Consider the following 20035-nt stretch of genomic DNA (forward strand, 5'->3'; position numbering starts at 1 on the left):
TTGTGTTTCCAAATAATGATTTTACACCTATATTCAAATATAATGTTTGGAGCCAGTTCACAAATCACGTTTCCAAAACTCTACAGAAAACTCTATCTCAGACGCGATTTTTAATTTTTTTTTTTCAAATTTGGCCTAATCGGTCGTCCCACCGGTTGACTAAAACAGTGCAAATTTTTTTATTTTTTTGCAATTGACATATATTAATTTTTATATATTTGAAAAATATTTTCTGAATTTTAAATTTTTTTTATGTGTTTTAATAGAATTTTTAGTTGTATGTTTGGTTATGAGTTGTAAGTTTTTGTATCAAATATCATATGTCACATTGAAAATTGGCCACTCAATTCAAAACTCTTTCACAAAACAAATTTTTCACACTTAAATTATAATTCCAAAACTCACAAACTCAAAATACAACTCATACTCTCAAATCATATTTACAAAACTCTACCAAACGCAATATGTAGTAGCTGTTAAATTAACAACATACATACACCTCAAAGGATGGCTATATGGGATTTGAGGTGCATGTATGTTGTTAATTTAATAGCTACATACATGGGATTCTTTAGCCATACCCAACTCATTAAAAAATTTAGGGTTCTTTTATTTTGGTTATTTTTAAGTATATTTTTGTTTTCAGACAATTCTAAAAATTAAATTTTTTTTTTTTGAAAAAATAGTGAATACAAATTTATGCTTATTTTTTAAACAAAGTTTGGTTCATTTTCGTTGTTAGTGAACTTCTTAAAAGAAATTTAATTTTGAGGAATGTCTGGTTTATAGCAACTTATAAATTAAAATTTTCTAACGTAATAATAATAATAATATTTTTTTTTTTTTTTTTTTTTTTTAACACTAAAAACGAAAACAAGCTGATAAGAATCTAACTTATAAATTGATGGCAAATAAAATTCTTGTAACACATCATGTTGGGAAGAGAGAATTTAAGATAGGGGACCAGACAAAAATGAGGATACTGACATCCCAACTAATTATGCAAAATTAATATCTATTCATAAATTCATGTAAATGACCTAGTTGGCAGTTTCTTTTTCTTGGTTAAATCATATTCGCAATCCTTATAATTTTTTGTTTGAGTTAATTCGGTTCCGTAATTTTAATTGTTTCAATTTTGTCAATTTTTTTTTGGCAGTCAAATTGTGTGAATTTTGTTTAATTGATAACATCTATTAAAAATTGAACAAAAATCAAGAGTAAAATGGTCCATTCAAAATGGAATGAGCCATTTGAATTGGACGAAAATGCAGGAGCTTTTACACAAAAAATTATCTTTTTATCCTCATTATTTTATTTTATTACAATTCTATGACTAAACAAAATTACCAAAAAGTACTAAAACCTAAAAGAATAAAACCTTAGTTTGTGGTGGTTGGGGGTCTGTAAAATGGTTGGTCAGGGAGTTGGTGGTTGCGGGGTTGGTGGTCATGGGGTGGGGGAAAGCTATTAGAGGTGGTGGCTATTGAGTTAGGGTTTGGAATATTATGAGTGTGAAGAGAGGATGAGAAGTTGGGGAAGGGAATAATTTTGGGATTAAAGAGGGTGTAATGAGATAAAAGTGTAGAAACCCTAACTTCAAAGAGGGTGTAATTAGGAAAGGGTGTGAGAAGATTTGCTGTGTGCGCGCTGTAAATAGAAGCTCCCTAAAAATAGGAAAAAGACTAAGACCCCTAGTGGGGGTGACCCCCACCACCTCCACTGTTTTTTGATTGGTCCAAATTTTTTTTATTTTGTATTTTAGTCTTGGTCCCCAGCACTGCCGCTAAAAATATTTCAATTACTATGGGAGGAGTGAGTGAATGAATTATTTTGTCTCTTAATTTTAATTTAACTTCTAAAAGGCATTATCAATTGGACGAAATTATGAATTTTTCAAAGGTAACATTGATTCAATTAAACTACAAAGATCAAATTAATTTCAGAAGCAAATTATATGGACTAGTAGTGCAATTTATTCATTTTTTCTCCCTTTTTCATTAATGACTTGTGAAAGTATATCTTTACTTTTCTACCTAGTCACATCCAATCACTTGTAAAATAATTTTTCTCAAATTACTAATTTTTTTTTCCAATTACCAAACTATTCATAAATTTAAATATAAATATAAATTGTAAAAACATTGTATTTGCGCCCATTGCTAGTGTGTGTATATATATATATTTTCATCTTCCTTATTAGTTATTTTTCCAGCTTGCTATTTCAGATATTTCACTCCAAAAGACAATTCCATCCTTTAATAGTTCGGTTGTAATCAATTGCTCCATCACATGCCCAATACATTCTTCAAAGACAATCAAATTGGATGAATCCCCATCGTCCGAGGTGTGTCCAGAGTACTTTCGGTGGATTTATCAAGACTTAAATCCATGGAAGGAAAAAGGAATCACCAAAGAAATGGTAGAAAGTGCTGGGAGCGAAGCATACATGAGAATAGTAGTAGTGAACGGAAAAGTATATTGGAAGAAGCTGAAGCGGGCATTCCAAACAAGAGATGTGTTCAATATTTGGGGCATATTACAGCTATTGAGGTTGTACCCTGGAAAGTTACCAGATTTGGATATTATGTTTGAGTGTGGTGACAGACCAGTGATTCAAAAGAGAGACTATGGTGGATCAAATGCCAATAATGTGACTCCAATGTTTCACTACTGTGCGAGTGATTCAACCTTGGATATAGTTTTTCCTGATTGGTCCTTTTGGGGCTGGTAAAGCTTCTCTTTAATATTTATTTATTTATATTTTAAGTAGACGCAATATTATTAAAGAAACCCATTCAGTATACGCTCCCTAAAAAGTATGTATCATATTATATGCACTTTATTACGTACTTTTTTGATATATATTACGTAACTATCTAGTAGACTTACGATATTTTGTGGTTCAGAAATAAAATTACATATTATACATTTTTTCATCAAAACATTGTTGAATCACAAAATATACAATATTAGCACAAAAAATACATAACTTCATTTATCAATTACAATTTATTATAAAAAATTACATAATATTTATTACAAAAATACCTAATATGTGCTAGAAATACAATGCATAGATGTTGGATCTACTACACTTGTCAAATGCATTGTTTGTAAGAGACTTGTGGGCCCACATTTTAAATTCTTAATTTTTTAAAAAAATATATATATATTTTTTGAATTTATAATATTATTATTTATATAGACAGATGCATTTTAATCAAAATTTTATTATATACATCTCAAAATTTTGTTATAACCAATTATGATGTTTATATATTATAATGGTAGTTATAACTTGGTTATGATTCATTGTAGTGTTAGTTATGATTAATTGTAATATTAGTTATAACCTATTGTGATTATCATTTTAATTATGATCCAGAAAGTTGTTGATTATATCTTATGTGATGTTTGGTCATGATTCATTAGTATTTATTTAGTTATAATTAAAAATGATTTAATTATAATATTTGTGATAATCAACACTATAAATATCATAACTTACAAATGGTCGACGGTGTGTACTATAAAATGACCGCAATTTTAAATGGCAGAGTATTGCAGTAACAAATTTTAAATTTTTTTGTAGCAAGTCAGGGAATTTAGAATTTGTACCTAAATTTGCGTTGTGTAGGGTGAAAATTGAATGAGAGTACCATGTATAGGATAAATTTGGACAACATACTAATATTTTTAGATAAGATTTTTGCGTTTATAATCTAGATATTTTTGCGGTATGACAGGCCAGAGCTCCATATAAAGCCATGGGAAGCCCTTAGTAAGGACCTAGAAGAAGGGAACCAGAGAGTGAAGTGGATTGATAGAATACCCTATGCTCATTGGAAAGGGGGCCCAGGATCTAGTTTAGCCAGAAAAGCGCTTCTCAAATGCAATCTCACTGACCAACAGGATTGGGGTGCGCTCATTTATGCCCTGGTAACGATTTCTTCCTTTTCTTGCTACGTTTTTGTAGAAGCTAATCGCTCTATTTGCTGTAGCTTAAATAAGTTGATTATAATTTATTTAAATTTAAAAATTTGTGTTAGATTGTTCGATATAATTTTTCTATTTACAATTTATTAAGTAGAAATAACTTAAATAATTCGATAAAAGATGATTATCTGAAAGCTAAAAGATGGATGTTATTAGTTTTTATATTCTGATTATTAATTTTTAACTTACAATAAGTTGCACGAAACAAGGCCAATAGAATGTAGTAACAAAGTTTTGATATTTGAAATGTGCCCAGCAAAACTATTATTTTTTATTTATTTATTTGTATAGTATTACTTTAGTTGAGACCAACGTAGCAAACTCAAGACTAATTATTATATTAAATAGACCACGAACCTAACCGTATTTAGAAAATCAACAATTATCAAGCCCTAGTCAATCACCAAACATAATCCCAAGCCTAACAATTACATACAACTTTCATAATTGGAGATAAATAAACACCCCAAGTATCAAATTTTTCTTTATAAAAGCTGAATCTTTAATCTCACACTATAAAGTAGTGCTACACTGTCACTAGGCCAAAAACTCTAGCTCAAAAGTAACATAATTATGGCAAACATGGGAGCATATTTGTTAGGAGTAGACACGAGTCTGTTGGCTTGACCATTCTAATCCATTTATTAGGAGTTTGAGATTCATTAGGATCGGGTTGAAATGGCCTTTTAAGCTTGTTTATTAAATGGGTTGAGCTTGAGACTGTTATTGGTAGTCCAGTCAGATCTGGACTAATTATTAATATATATTACATGGAATTTATATATATTACGTACATGCATATCTATTGATATATACATACATAATTTACTTAGTTTTATTTATTTATTATTTTTAAAAAATAAACACTTAAGATGAAAAAGATACTTTAAAATAAAAAAATAAAAAATTTAAAAGCATACTTACCTAATGGCTTAATATTAGACTTGACCACAGGAAATTTATGTATAAAAAATGCTACGAACCACCCTTATCAACCATAATTTATCCTAAATGTTTTTGTTTGGTGGTATTAAATTGATAAAATATGGGTTTCATGGGTAAATGAATTTGAACTATTAAATAAATTCTGAATTCATAAGTCTAAATTTATAATATTGTTTACTAACTCAGGTCCGACCTAGTCCAAACCCGGACTAGCCCTATCTTTTGTCAATCTCTAGCATTGGGCGAGTTTGTTCACGCATATAACTATGAGAGACTTACGTGTAGGTCCTAATAAGTAGACTTATTGTCCAATAGGTCCTGTGAGAATTAATGGCATTTTTCATTAAACACTATTAAAAAATTCACTAATCGTTAATTTTTAATGACAGTTTGAAAATTTTGTTACAAAAAATGTTACTAATTATAAGTTATCGCAACAGTTCAAAAAAATCGTCATAAAAAAGGGTAACTAATTTTCAACTTTTAGCGACAATTTAAAAAATTCGTTATAGAAAAATGTCACTAATTGTAAGTTTTAACGATAATTTATAAAAATCGTGACAAAAAGTCATTAATTGTCAACTTTTAGCAACATATGCCAAAAATTGTCACAAATAATTATTTTTAGCGACGATTTTATTAGGACTTATTTTCAATAGGACTTGATAAGAATTAAATATAATTATTATGACCTATTGATAATTTACCAATAACGCTACTATTACACTTACCTAGCTTTCATCCCATTTAAAAATGATACTAAAGTTATACTTTTTGACCTTTAATTTTTATATGAATTTCATTTGGACACTTCAACTTTTAATAATAATAACTAAATGTTTAAAAATGATACTAAATAAATTTGAATGAAAATTGCTTATCTTGAATGCTCCAAATGAAATAATTTACTTTATAAATTTATCTTGAATGCTCCAAAAATGTGCTTATCCGACCCTCCTATGAGTACTTTCTGTCCAAAATTTAAATGGTGAGTAGTGGAAAGACCATATTGACAAATAACTTAAAATTGAAAAACCAAAGTAAAATTTCGACAAAATTAGGGATGAAAAATGTAGTTTACCTTATTATTAAGAATAATATTAAAGGCAATTTCTTATTGCATTATTTACTTGCCTAATCACAATGGGATTGGGGTATATATAATCAATTGATGTGGACAGCACTTTCATTCTGAGCAGGTTGTAGAAAATGCGGTAAAAAATGGTATGTTCGTCGCAGGACTATGGTATTATTGAGTAATTACATAAACGGATTTCTTATCTGATGCTTTGACCAATTGATACAAAAGTAATGGAAAGTGGGATCCATTGTTTTCTGTGGCTACTTCAATATATATATATATATATATTTGATATCTACAGGCTTAAGTTCCACATGTTTTTTAACTTTTTTTTTTTCCCTTTATATTCGTTCTTTGGTTTTGAATTTTCAAAAAAGTTTGAATTTTTTGATTTTTGTGTTTTGTTTTCTTCAGATTTTTTCCCCTTCATATTTCAGTCAATTATTTATTTTTAAAATCTACCTAACTTAAATGTACCTAAAAAGTAAATATTTGTGACAAAATGTCAAAACAATTCAATAAATTCAAAAATAAAAACAAAAATGTCCTGAATTTTTGGTTTTAGTAAATTTTTAAAATATTTTTTGACAAATATTTTCTTTTTAAATATAACTAGATGAATTGGATTTAAACAGTAATTATATTTTTTTAAATTATTTAAAAAGTCTACTTAAAAAAAAAAAATCATTTTAAAAACTTCTCAAACAGTAAATCTCTAATGGGATCGTGCACAACAGCCACTGTTCCATGCAGTATTGGGCCCATTCCAAAACCCATTTTGATGGTTCAAATTATTCAATTTTTAAAATATATCGAGTATAAAATATCTGTGAAATATGAACTTCTTTGGACATTGGTAGCTATTTCACCAAATCATATTTGTATTTATTTTTGTACTTGAAATGAAACTTTTTTTTGATTAGGTACTCGAAATGAAACTTACTATTTATTTTTTTATATATAAATATGAGTTAATAAAAGAATTATTAATATTCGATCAATTTAATTTTTTTAAGTATATTTTATTCAATATATTATTAGAAAAAGAACGATTTGTGTTATCAAAATGGCTAAGAAGCCATGTAATAGTGGCTGCTGCAGTCATCCTAAATCCTTTTTGATGGAGGTGGACCCCTATTCGGAGTCTGTTAATTTTTTAATGAGATTAAACTATATTAAATAAAATATTAATAATATAGGCTTTGTTTGGAAATAATTTTTTTTTAATAACTTTTCAATTTTTTAGTTAAAATATGATATAATTTGGGATATTTTTTGATTTTTTATAAAAAAATATGTAAAAAGTAGAGAGAAAAAAAAAATCTTTAACTTTTTGATATAAATTGTTAGCATTTTAATTTTTTTAATAATTTTTTGACTTTTTAACTGGAAAGTCACTTGCCAAACGAGGTTACATATTTTTTGTTATCAAGGATTTTGATAGCTTAATGGCGTTATGAGACCATATCAACCCTCACACGGGTCGCCCATGATTGCTTTGTGTTTATTGACAGAATTATCGGGTAAAAAAAAAAATTTTGTTTTATGTATAACATTTTTCATTATTATTACTACTTCGGTTTTGATAAACTAATTGGAATCAGTTTTAATCTTTGCATAAATATCACTTTGTTCTAATTCAAACAAAAATTACAACAATCTCTTGGTAGAAGATGAGTTTTTACCTTTAAATATTGTAGAATAATAGGAGAAATACTAGAGACCTATAATTTAAAAGTTACAATTTTATTCTTAGAACTTTCTATATCCTTAAAAATTGACAAGTAACTTATTTTGTCGTTATGTGTCTGAAGGGGCTAAATAAGAAATGGGTCGGACTCAAATCTTGGGCCGGTCCAATCCCCTAAGCTCAAATCCAAATGGGTCAGATGAGCATGTGGGCAACTCAATTAAGCCCAACTCAATTACTAACAGTCCACTCAAGTCCTCAAGCACTTGGGCCCAACTCGTAGTGGAAAGGCCAGTCCAACTGCGATACTGGGCTAGGGTCGAGCTACAGGACCCATTCTATGGGCCGAGTCCATACACAAATATCTGAATGGGCCAGCCCATCCCAACAGTAGCCTCGCAAAGGGCCGAGCCGAGGCACAACGGTGTCGAGCTGGGGGAACCTCTCAAAGAAACGTGGAAGCTATGAGTATATGCATGTGCAAGTTGCCACCTCAGCTGGTCCCTTACACCTAGAATAACGGAAGGAGTTAAACCAGAAGAATGTGGTTTGTTATCAGCATGACTACAATGAGTATAAGCACCTCTAGACAACTACCAGGTGGTCCCCCACCTAGGGCCATGCTAAAAGGAAACTTGGCAGCACTAGAGCTCCATGAAACCATCTTGGGAAATAAGCAAGGAGCTCTATATAAACTATACTAATTTCATATTGAAGGTAACTGATCTAAGCTGAACCACACTTGCAAAAAACTCAACTCCCTACACTTCTTCTCCGACCATTGATTCCCACACCGAAGGGGTTATCCGGCCAACCCCGGTCGGGTAGCTCTTACGGTGCTTTTTGCTGCAAGGACCTCATTCCTTGGATAGTTCAACCAAGTGCGAAGCCCTAATCCACTTTCATCTAGTGCAGTATCCGGTACGCACAATTGGTGCGGTGAACGTGGATCACTTTGTCTCTGAGCTCTGCACTCAGTTCCGGCAATGGGGATTGAGGACATCCCACCTTCGACACATACTCCACAGACGAAGAAGACAAAGGACAAAGGCTTGACACTCCCAACAGTCTTAGAAGAACAAACTGGAAACAATAATCGGACCCCCGAAACCGTCGAGCATCGATTACCCTTCACTGGAGGTTCTTCTCATCACTTTCTTATGGAAAAGGATTACAGAGATCGAATCATAGACTCTATGGGGATGGAGATATAGGAGCTGAAAGTGCAACTCAAAAGGGTGCTGGGAGATCCAACGGAAAAAAAGACTAAAGCAGAGCCCTCTCGCTTATGAAGGAGGAGCTTATCCAGAGAACCACCAGCGAAGTAATTCCCCAGAAATGAGTCTGGGCAACAATGCCAGCCAATCCCGGTACAGAGTGAAGCGGCGAGCAGCCACACCCGTGGGTCACGCTGGAGAAGGGCTAAGAGGCAGAAGACGGTTAGCCAAGAGACTAAGTACCCTCCTCAAGACCTTCGTGCTTGGCTGATAGGCAACAAGCAGAATGAGCAACGTCGGGATCATCTAGACCGAACCATTCACCAGAGAGAACACCGAGCGCTGGATAGACTTGTCTCCTCCCCATTCTTCCCGGAAATTGAGGCCATGAGACCCCCCAAGAAATTCACCCTGCCAAAATTCACGTCGTACGATGGGAAGTTAGACCCATTAACGCATATTAGCCATTATAGACAGATGATGTCTCTATGGAGCCGAGATGAGGCATTGATGTGGAAAGTCTTCCCGTCCAGCTTGGGAGAAACTGGACTTCGATGGTTCAATCGACTCCCCGTTGGATCAATTTATGACTGGAAGCAACTCTTCGAAGAGTTCTTAGCCAGGTTTGTCTCCAACACTAAGATCCCGAAAGAGCTGGATACATTGTTCGGTCTCCGAAAGCAGGAGGAGGAAGAAATGCTGCGTAGTTATACTAGGAGGTATTAGGAAGAGTACAATGACCTGGAAGAAAATGTGTGCAGTGAGCAGATGGCTGTTATGTCTTTCAAACATGGTCTACGCCCGGAGAGTAAGTTGAGACAGTCACTTACCAAGCGCCAGTCCACAGCACTGAAAGATTTGCGTGCCAGGATTGATCAGTACGCTCACCTTAAGGATGACCAGATCCCCATAGAGGTAGCATCAGCAGAACAAACAGCTCGGTACAAGAAGAGAACGGACCGAGGAGAACATCGGGGACTCATAGTGAATGAGGTAGATAAGTCCAAATCTCACGAAGCAGTCGTGACTGTATTCAAGGAACCCATCTATCGTATCCTGGAAAAGATCAAGAGGGAGCCCTTCTTTATTTGGCTGTCGAAAATGTTGGGAGATCCGGCTTGGCGTAATCAGAAACTCAGATGCACTTATCACCAAGACAGGGGGCATATGACTCAAAACTGCAGAGCACTGAAGCAATACTTGGAAGACCTAGTAGTAGCTGGACACCTCCGGGATTACATTGATCAGGATAAAGCAGTGATCGAGCCGGGGAACCTACCATCAGAACCGAACATTGAGCACCCACCTCAGCTGATAATAAATGTGATCTATGGAACAACGACCCAGAAACGTGAAGAGACACTGAAAGAAGAGATTGCTAAGGCTGTGCAAATTCAGCAGGTCATGTCAGTAGAGCCCGTATCGAAAAAGGTACGCACAACACCCAAAACCCCCTTGTGCACTATTTCGTTTACTAGAAAGGATTTAGAAGGCATACAACACCCACATACTGATGCACTGATTATAACTGTGGGAATTGGGAAACAGTTTGACGTAAAATGAGTCCTGGTAGATCAAGGCAGTGCAGAAGACATATTGTATTATGACTTGTTCAGAAAGCTTGGTTTCTCCGAGTAGCACCTCACCCCAGCGGCATCTCCATTAGTCGGCTTCAATTCACAGCCAGAATGACCATTTGACAGAATAGTATTGCCAGTTGTGGCAGGAACGAAGACCCTCTAGATGGAGTTTCTAGTTATTAATACACCTTCCCTTTACAACACCATACTTGGCCGCCCATGGATTTACCAAATGGAGGCGGTCCCTTCAACCTACCACCAGCTCATCCGTTTCCCAACAGAATACGGAGTAGAGCAGATCTCAAGGGATCAAGTTGCGTCCAAACATTGCGTCATGGCGGCATTAAAGGGTAAGCAACTTTGTAACCGGGTACAGATAGTGGAAGTGGCTGAATAACCAGTCTTGGAAGATGTAGGGGGAGCCCCAGAGGAAAAAATGGTAGAGGATTTGGAGAAGGTCCTGGTAAAGGAGGATGATCCAGAAAAGTACTTCCTTATCGGTACCTCGCTAAGCGCTGATGAGAAACTTCAGCTGCTGGAACTGCTGAGGGAAAATATGGAGGTATTCGCGTGGTCAGCATATGATACTCTAGGGTTGAACCTAGAATTTGCTTACCACAAACTCAACATCAACCCTTCCTCTCGGCCTGTCGTACAGAAAAGTCAGAGATCCTCAGTTGAGCACACTGAAGCAGTAATTGCCGAAGTCGAAAAACTTCTAGCATCGGAAGTGATCAGAGAAGTTCAGTACCCACAATGGCTATCCAACACAGTTGTAGTAAAAAAGAACGGAAAATGGAGAGTCTGCGTTGATTTCACCTGCCTAAACAAAGCTTGTCCCAAAGAAAATGGAGAGTCTGCGTTGACTTCACCCACAATGGCAGGAGTAATACTTATTTCACCTGAGGGATTTATTTGGGAATAGGCTCTCAAGCTCGGTTGGAAGGCTTCTAACAATGAAGCGGGATACGAAGCATTGTTGGCTGGCCTACGCAGTGCCGAACACTTTAGTGCAGAACAACTTCTTGTTTTCAGCGACTCCCAACTGGTGGTAAACAACCTTTCTGGGGTCTATGAAGCATGAGACGAAAGAATGGCTATGTACGCAGGTAAGGCCAAAGATCTACTCAAAAAATTTCAATCCATACGAGTGGAACGAATCAGTCGGGACAAAAACAGCCATGCTGATGCTTTGGCTTGCCTCGGCTCATCAGTAGATACCAAAGATGCTAGAAAAGTTTGGGTTGAGTTCGTGCCAGAACCAAGCATCGCATCTTCAGTCCTCTGCAGCAACTTAGAGCCAAGCTGGATGGATCCGATACTTGCTTTTCTAAAATCTGGCACTCTCCCCGAAGATAAAAATGAAGCCAACAAAATCCGACATAGGTCAACTCGGTTTTGGATCTCACCATCTGGGAAGCTATACAGACGATCTTATCTCGGTCCTTATCTTCTATGTGTGCATCCAAATCTGGTCGAAAATGTTCTCTACGAAATTCACGATGGGATTTGTGGACGCCACATTGGTGGAAGGTCACTAGCGCACCGAGCCCTCACTCATGGGTACTGGTGGCCACAGATGCAACAAGATGCACAACAGTACGTTCAGAAGTGCGATAAATGTCAGGGATTTGCTCCACTAATTCATCAGCCAGCCAAAACTCTCACTCCACTCACCAGCCCATGGCCCTTTGCCCGATGGGGTCTAGATATTGTTAGACCGTTGGCACGAGGCACTGGGAACAGACGATTTTTCATCGTTGCAACTGACTATTTCATTAAGTGGGTTGAAGTCGAAGCACTAGCAAGTATCAAAGAAGCGGACACAAAGCTGTTCGTCATGAGGAACGTTGTGGTGCGTTTCGGCATCCCGCGAGTACTGATTGCGGATAATGGAACATAGTTCGATAGAAAGATCTTCAGAAAGTTTTGTATCGATCTCAGAATCGAGTATTGGAACTCTTCTCCAGGATACCCACAAAGTAATGGGCAGGCAGAAGCGTCAAACAAAACCATCATCAACGGAGTAAAGAAACGGCTTGAATATGCAAAAGGAAAATGGGTTGAAGAGTTACCCCACGTGCTCTGGGCATACCGAACCACAGCACGGTGCTTAACAGGGGAAACACCTTACTCCCTAACTTATGGAATGGAGGCCATCATCCCACTTAAAGTAGGTCTTCCAACCCTCCAGTCTGAATTGTTTGAAAGCACCAGTAATTAGGAAGCTATTGCACAAGCATTGGATATGGCAGAAGGCTGAAGAGAAGCTGCACTGATCAGACTTGTAGCATATCAGCAGTCGCTCATCAAAAGTTTCAACCAAAAAGTTTTCCCAAGGCAATTCACACCTAGAGAACTAGTTTTGAGGAAAGTTATGGATCACAAACGGGTGCCTGGCGAAGGAAAACTTGGGCCTAACTAGGAATGGCAACGGGTCGGGGCGGGGCCGAGGACTGCACTCCCCGTCCTCGATCCTCGAAGGTCAAAATATCCCCTTTCCCGCCCCCGATCCCTGATGGGGAACCATTACCCCCCTACCCCTGCCCCCAATGGGGATTGGGCTTCCCCGACCCCGAAAAATCCCCGACAATCATCAACCACAACAAACTCAACTTTGAAATTCAGATCTGAAAAATCTCCAAAAAAAGCCTCAATCATCAACAATTTAACAAAATTTTTTTTAGATAACTCAACAATCATCAACAACTCAATGTTTGTTCATTACACACACAGATCTAAGAAAACCCTAACCAAAAAAAAAAAAAATAGAGCTGAAAATATAACAAGATCAGATCCAATCCAATCACACACACAGATCAGACGCCGTCGCCACCGTTATCTCAGATTTGCACCCTAGATCGGAGATCGTTATCATCGGAGACGATTTTCAAATCTTCTAGATCTAGAGCCGAAGTCGTTGTAGACATCACGAGGCAACGGAGACGAGGTGTGTGAAAGAGAGAGGGAGAGAGAAGTGGTGGTGGTGTCAGTGTCGATATCGGTGGACGGACGAAAGAAAGAGAGAGAGAGAGAGAGACACAGTTTCACAGAGTTAGAGGGAAGGGAGAGGAGAGAGAGAGAGAGAGAGAGAGAGAGAGAGAGAGAAAGAGTGTTGATAATCTGAGTTCTGAATGGGTGAACTCACCAAACACACCAGACATATATATTATATGTTCTAAACACAGTCACCAAACACACACATATTATATTATATATATATATATATATATATTCTAAACATACTAAAAACACACATATATTACATATATACAGGTATACGGGGGCAACGGGGATGGCTCAGGGAAATTGTGGGGCGGGGCCGAGGTTGGGAACCTATCACCGTCCCCGGTCCAAAAATCATCGGGGATGTGTTTTTTAATACCAGCCCTGGCCCTATGGGGAATAATTTTCGGGAAAAACCCTATTTATCGGGACGGGACGGTCTGGGTCCCTGTCGGGCCAGGTTCAAATTGCCATATCTAGGCCTAACTAGGAAGGTCCGTACAAAGTCACAGTTGTTGCTGGAAATGGAGCTTACTACCTAGAGGATCTTAGAGGCCGAGCCATACCTCGGCCCTAGAATGTAGCAAATCTCAAGAAATACTATCAATAGAATTAAACCTCAGCTTCTCTATCAGGATGCAAAGACATTTATCTTTTGACCAATGCAAATGCCTTCCCATTTCTCTCAAATTTATCAAATTTTTGTAATTAGCTTTGATGTTTATTAAACGGAATTAGCTTTGGTTCTTACCAAACGGAATTAGTTTTGATGTTTATCAAACGGAATTAGTTTTGATGTTTATCAAACGGAATTAGCTTTGATGTTTATTAAACGGAATTAGCTTTGGTGCTTACCAAACGGAATTAGCTTTGATGTGTATCAAACGAACTCAGCTTTGGTCTTAACCCAAACAGACTAAGTTTCAGAACGACTGAACGAAATTAAATTTTAGTTAGCACTCAAACATGCCAAGTGGAATTGCTTGGTGGAAATATGTTTAGCAACTAAATTGGACTTTAGCCAAGTGGAATTGCTTGGTGGAAACCACACTAACATATCTTAAGTAAACATCTCTGAGTCTACAGAATATCTTAAGTATTATCACATCAACACTTCAGTACTGCTGCGTACAAATAGAGTTGGAACAGACTTGGCTAAACTCTATTAGGGGCAAACTTCCAGCACTAGTCTTACTCAACTCCAGGTGGGGGCAAACAATTGTTTTCTTTTCAAACCAACCTAGACCTGAGTAAGACACCTCTCCACACCTTTATCCCATTCAAATACACTTATGACATCAAAGTTGCAACAGACTTAAGCAGCTCTGACTAGAGAACACAGTCTTCAGTACTGATCTCACTTAGCACCAGGTGGGCGCAAACAATTGTTTTTCAAAACCAACCTGGACCTAAGTAAGACCCTCTTCTTTTCATTACAAAGCCAAGCACAACCATGCAACATATTCATTAAACAGACCGAGCATCCATTAGGTCCTGAGGTCCAAATAGTGCTCGGCCGGGGGCAAATAGTACAGAACTATACGAAGCATCTATTCGAAATAGTACAGAACCAGACCGAGCATCCATTCGGTCCTGAGGTCCCAATCAGCTTGCTTATTTTCATTTTTCAAAAAACACTTTTCAAAAAATTTTACTTTCTTATTTTCCGTGTTTTTTTGTTTTTACTGAATTTTTTTAATATTTTAAGCAATTTTTTTTTTTAACTTTTTAGACACACCTAACATAAATACACCTCAAAAGTAAAACAATTATAAAAAAAATCCTTTAAAAATTCACTAAATACCAAAAATACAAAAAAAAAAAATACAAGAATTCAGTACATTTTTTGTATTTTTATGTATTTATTAATTTTTAAAAATATTTTTTCACAAATCTTTTACGTTTTTAGATACATCTAAGTAAGGTGCATCTAAAAAAGTAAAAAAAAATATTTAAAATTTTAAAAATATTCACTAAAAACAAAAAAACACGAAAACCAAAAAACTTAATCTAGAAAACTCAAACCAAACACACTGATTCTCGGCCGGGGGCAAACAGCACAGAAACATTTAGATGTAAAAGCCAGAAAGTATCAGATTGCAAAATCAAAAGGAAAATTTCATCATCCAACAAAGGCACAGATGGCCTCATAACCAGTAACAAAGAAAAGAAGAAAAATTGTCTCGACAAACATAAGAGGGCAACTCGTCAAGGAAAACCGAGCCGCAGTACATAAAAAACATGAAAACAAAAGAAAGTCCAAAAAGCAAAAACTTCAAATCTTTCCAAAGAAAACTTCAGCTTTCATCAACAGAGGGAACCTCAGGAGCAACGTCCACGATCTTGTCCAAGCCGTCTTGGGGAGGAAAAGTAGAGGCAGCTCCAACTTCTTGAGAAGTAGAAGCTTCCTTAACCACATCTCCCGCGGCTTCAGTCTCCAGGGTTCCACCCCCTTCAACATTCACCATTTCAATGGAAACATCACTCTCTCGAGTCTTGTTTGCAGAATCAATTTCTGGGGAAACCTCAGCCGGAAGAACTGCAGGGGTAGAGACAATCTTTGAACCCAAGGACCTTGAGGGAACTGGGACATCCTGAAATAGGGTAGAACCTTCAGGAACTTGAGCAGCTGCTAGAGCACTTGACCAACCCTTCAGAAAGAGCTTGTCCCACAGCACCAGCACCTCCTCTTTATAGGCAGCCCCAGCTTCGTCCCAACCTTGTTGCCAATACTTTGCCTCCAACGCAAAACGCTTAGCAGCCATCACCACGATAACAGTCACTAGCTCTGCCACTTTTCCTTTAAGCTGGGCCTACATGCCAATGACAGCCTCCTTTGACTTTTCAGCTGAGGCAACAACCTTGTTCAGACGGAATGCCTCCTTCTCGGCAGTTCTACGTCCTTCTTTCTCGGCCTCCAGGCTTACTGTCAGTCTCTCAACGTTCATAGCGGCCTCCAGTACGGCCTTCTCTAGTTCCTCTGCTTTGGTGATGGATAGATGCATCCTCTGAATACATTATAACGGATTGTAAAGTATTAAAGAAAAAGGAAGCAGCAGCATAACACCAAAAAACATGCAAGACAAGAATGCACTTACAGCAGCTATCATCTGAAAGGTCCCCTTCAGAATAGGAATATCGCGGGGCTTGTTATGATCAGCCATGTCTACCGACATCAATAGAGTCTTGGTCAAGTCAAAAGCAAAATTTTTGGAAGTAATAACTGAATTAGAAGTAGAAATGGGCCTGCCTTGATGCAACATTTGCAGTTCCCACTTCTCAAATACCTTGTCCTCAATAGGATCTTCAGAAACTTCCCCAACTACTGCCTTGCCAGTCTCTCTCCTCCTCTTCTTCGCTCTCGCAGCAACTCAAGTGGAGGGCTCAGCAGTAGTAGCATGAGTTCTAGAAGCTCCAACCTCAAATTTCACATCCATGAGGCTCTTCGCCTCGGCCTTCACCAAAGGAGTCTCAAAAGCATCAAAGGCGCCAAAAGCCTCAGCCTCCAAATCCACTAGCACTCTTCTCTTCGATACAAACCCACCCCCTGCGAAACTGGGGGCAGGAGATGGCGTCCTCTCAGACAGTGCACCCTGGCTTCGGAGGCGATTCGTAACCAGAGGGGTGAGGGATGTATCAGTCTTAGTGTCAGAATCTAGAAGGGATGCAGCAAGCCTCGCCTTCTTCGAAATCGTGGAGTGATAAGTCGCTTGGTAATCCAACAGCTCGGGCGCGGACCTTTTCTTGCACCTTAGAACGGCTTTGATGGTCTTAGTGTTTTCTCGGTTCGACTTGCGCTGAAAACGGGAAGCCTCTGCAAAAAACAAAGTGCCATATTAAAGCAACATCTAAAACAAGGCAAGAAATACAAAAGACACTAGAGGGAAGGATTCGAACCTGGATATCCATCCTTCTAGGGCATCCGTTCGGACTAGAATTCAGTCCCAGCAGGGAACTCCCAGTTACCACCGACTTGTAGAAAAACATCATTATGTTTGTCTGAATTAGGCAAACCAGTCACCAGAAGACAATCGATCGAACGAACACGTAGGTAGTACGTGTTGTGATCCTTGTTGTGCGAAAGAGTGTAGCAGCCTAAAATGTCCCAGACGTCAAGATTCAAACCCAAACGCTTGTTGAGAGTGGACACACCACAGACGACACGGAGCAGGTTAACGGACACTTGCATTGGGGTGAGTTGAACTTGGTGTAGAAATCGGCGCACCAAAAGGTTGAGGGAAAATCGAACCCCTCCCTTAACGATGGCCGTAATCGGAAAGGCGACAGTACTCCTAGTGCCCATACGCTTGGCATCGACCTTTGCCAGCGAAAGGGTCACATCATCGAGGATATTATAACCACGATGAAACATGGCCATGGCCTCAAGAGTATCAACTAATGAGCGGAACTTCCCCATTAGACAAACCTAATGGGATAGGGGTAGAACTCAGGTAATAAGATATGGAATACAACGGTGCAAGAGCCAAATGAGGCGATCAAAACAAAAAAAGATAGGGAAGAAGAATCACAGGAGAACTTACAGAGATTAGAGCAGCGGTGGCGAGCAGGCGGTGCTAAAGCAAGAGCAGCAGCGGAACGTCTAGACAGAGCACCAACGAGACTGATTCAGAGGAACAGAAAGGGCTTTTTTTGAAACTCTCTAGAAGAATGAAAAGCAGATAAACGATTTTGGATTGACAGCCCAGGGCATTTATTGCAACAGCCGGCGTGAAGGTACACGAAGCACGACCATCAGTATGGAATCGGCGCATTATCTCTGCACACCTATCCCACGCCGCCACGTGTCACCATGAAAGGACGCATGTAGGGGTTGCGTGTTAGGATTGAACCGTCACCAAGGCCGAACTGGGGCAGAATCGAAGCGACGCGACGCTTGGAGTACAAAACCATAGCTCCCCATAAGGGAAACCTTAGGGCGAGCTAGGGGGCAAATGAATGGGCTAAATAAGAAATGGGTCAGACTCAAACCTTGGGCCGGTCTAATCCCCTAAGACCAAATCCAAATGGGTCAGATGAGCATGTGGGCAACCCAATTAAGCCCAACTCAATTACTAACAGTCCACCTAAGTCCTTAAGCACTTGGGCCCAACTTATAGTGGAAAGGCTAGTCTAGCTGCGATACTGGGCTAGGGCCGAGCTACAGGACCCATTCTATGGGCCGAGTCCATACACAAATATTTGAATGGGCCAGGCCATCCCAACAGTAGCCTCGCAAAGGGCCGAGTCGAGGCACAACGGTGCCGAGCTGGGGGAACCTCTCAAAGAAACGTGGAAGCTATGAGTATATGCATGTGCAAGTTGCTACCTTAGCTGGTCCCCTACACCTAGAATCATGGAAGGAGTTAAACCAGAAGAATGTGGTTTGTTATCAGCATGACTACAATGAGTATAAGCACCTCTAGACAACTACCAGGTGGTCCCCCACCTGGGGCCATGCTAAAAGGAAACTTGGCAACACCAGAGCTCCATGAAACCATCTTGGGAAACAAGCAAGGAGCTCTATATAAACTATACTAACTTCACATTGAAGATAACTAATCTAAGCTGAACCACACTTACTAAAAACTCAACTCTCTACAGTTTTTCTCCGACCACTGATTCCCACACTGGAGGGGTTATCCGGCCAACCCCGGTTGGACAGCTCTTACGGTGCTTCTTGCTATAGGGACCTCATTCCTTGGATAGTCCAACCAAATGCGGAGCCCCGATCCACTTTCATCTAGTGCAGTATCCGGAACGCATAGTGACTTTTTTCTGTCTAGACTTTCTCCATGAGTAAAACATAAGATCAAACTAAATCTAGTTTTTTTAGCTTCAAATGGTATGAGATGCAAAATGAATGGATCTCAAACTTTAAAAAAAATAAAAAATAAAATCAACATCACCAAAAGAAGAAAACTAAAAAATAAACTATGCTTTAGCAAACATTGGGGAAGCTGCTTTACACAAATAATTGTAGGAGATATTTCTATAGAAACATTGAAATCCCAAATATAATATTGTCCTCGTTTTCAATATCATTCTCTATTTTTTTTTCTTTTTATTTTATTTTTGGGTCTCAATTTCAATGTATTTATACAAATGCTGACAGTGGAGTAACCATTTTGCAGAATTGGGGACTTGTACGTCAAGAGATGTATAAAAGTACGGATTTAGCAAACCAATGCACTCATAGGTAGGCAATCGAATCCTTATTAATTTCAACAGTTGTAACCTAAATTCTGAATTGTTTTGATGAATATGACCTATTTTATTGTGAGCTATGATGCACAATGTAATTTTCTTTTGCTACATAACACACTATAACATATAACAGTTTTAAAAATTAAATTTTAATTTTTAAAAGTAAAAATTTTGTTACAAAAGACATTTAGAGACCAATTTCTATCGTTATTAGGATAGTCGTTAAAAAGTTATCCTGAAAAGTAAAAAATAAGAATTTTAGTGACAAAATTTTGAAAATGTCACTAATAAATAGATTTTTAGGAACAAAATA

General features: G+C 37.8%; 1 protein-coding gene across 4 annotated transcripts in view; it reads left to right on the forward strand.

Annotated features, from left to right (window-relative positions):
- LOC114299100 (uncharacterized) overlaps nt 1-20035 on the forward strand; it is a 52935-nt gene that overhangs the window by 12064 nt on the left and 20836 nt on the right. The window contains exons 2-4 of one of the 4 annotated variants that reach the window (XM_028243780.2): nt 2216-2730; nt 3750-3942; nt 19650-19714. In XM_028243780.2, coding sequence (XP_028099581.2) covers nt 2216-2730; nt 3750-3942; nt 19650-19714 — 773 coding nt within the window. The remainder of the gene's footprint in view (nt 1-2215; nt 2731-3749; nt 3943-19649; nt 19715-20035) is intronic. The other 3 variants (XM_028243786.2, XR_014330105.1, XM_028243783.2) reach the window with 3 other exon arrangements.

The sequence above is a fragment of the Camellia sinensis genome, chromosome 5, assembly GCF_055761805.1.
Source record: "Camellia sinensis isolate YWXY chromosome 5, ASM5576180v1, whole genome shotgun sequence".
NCBI lineage: Eukaryota > Viridiplantae > Streptophyta > Magnoliopsida > Ericales > Theaceae > Camellia > Camellia sinensis.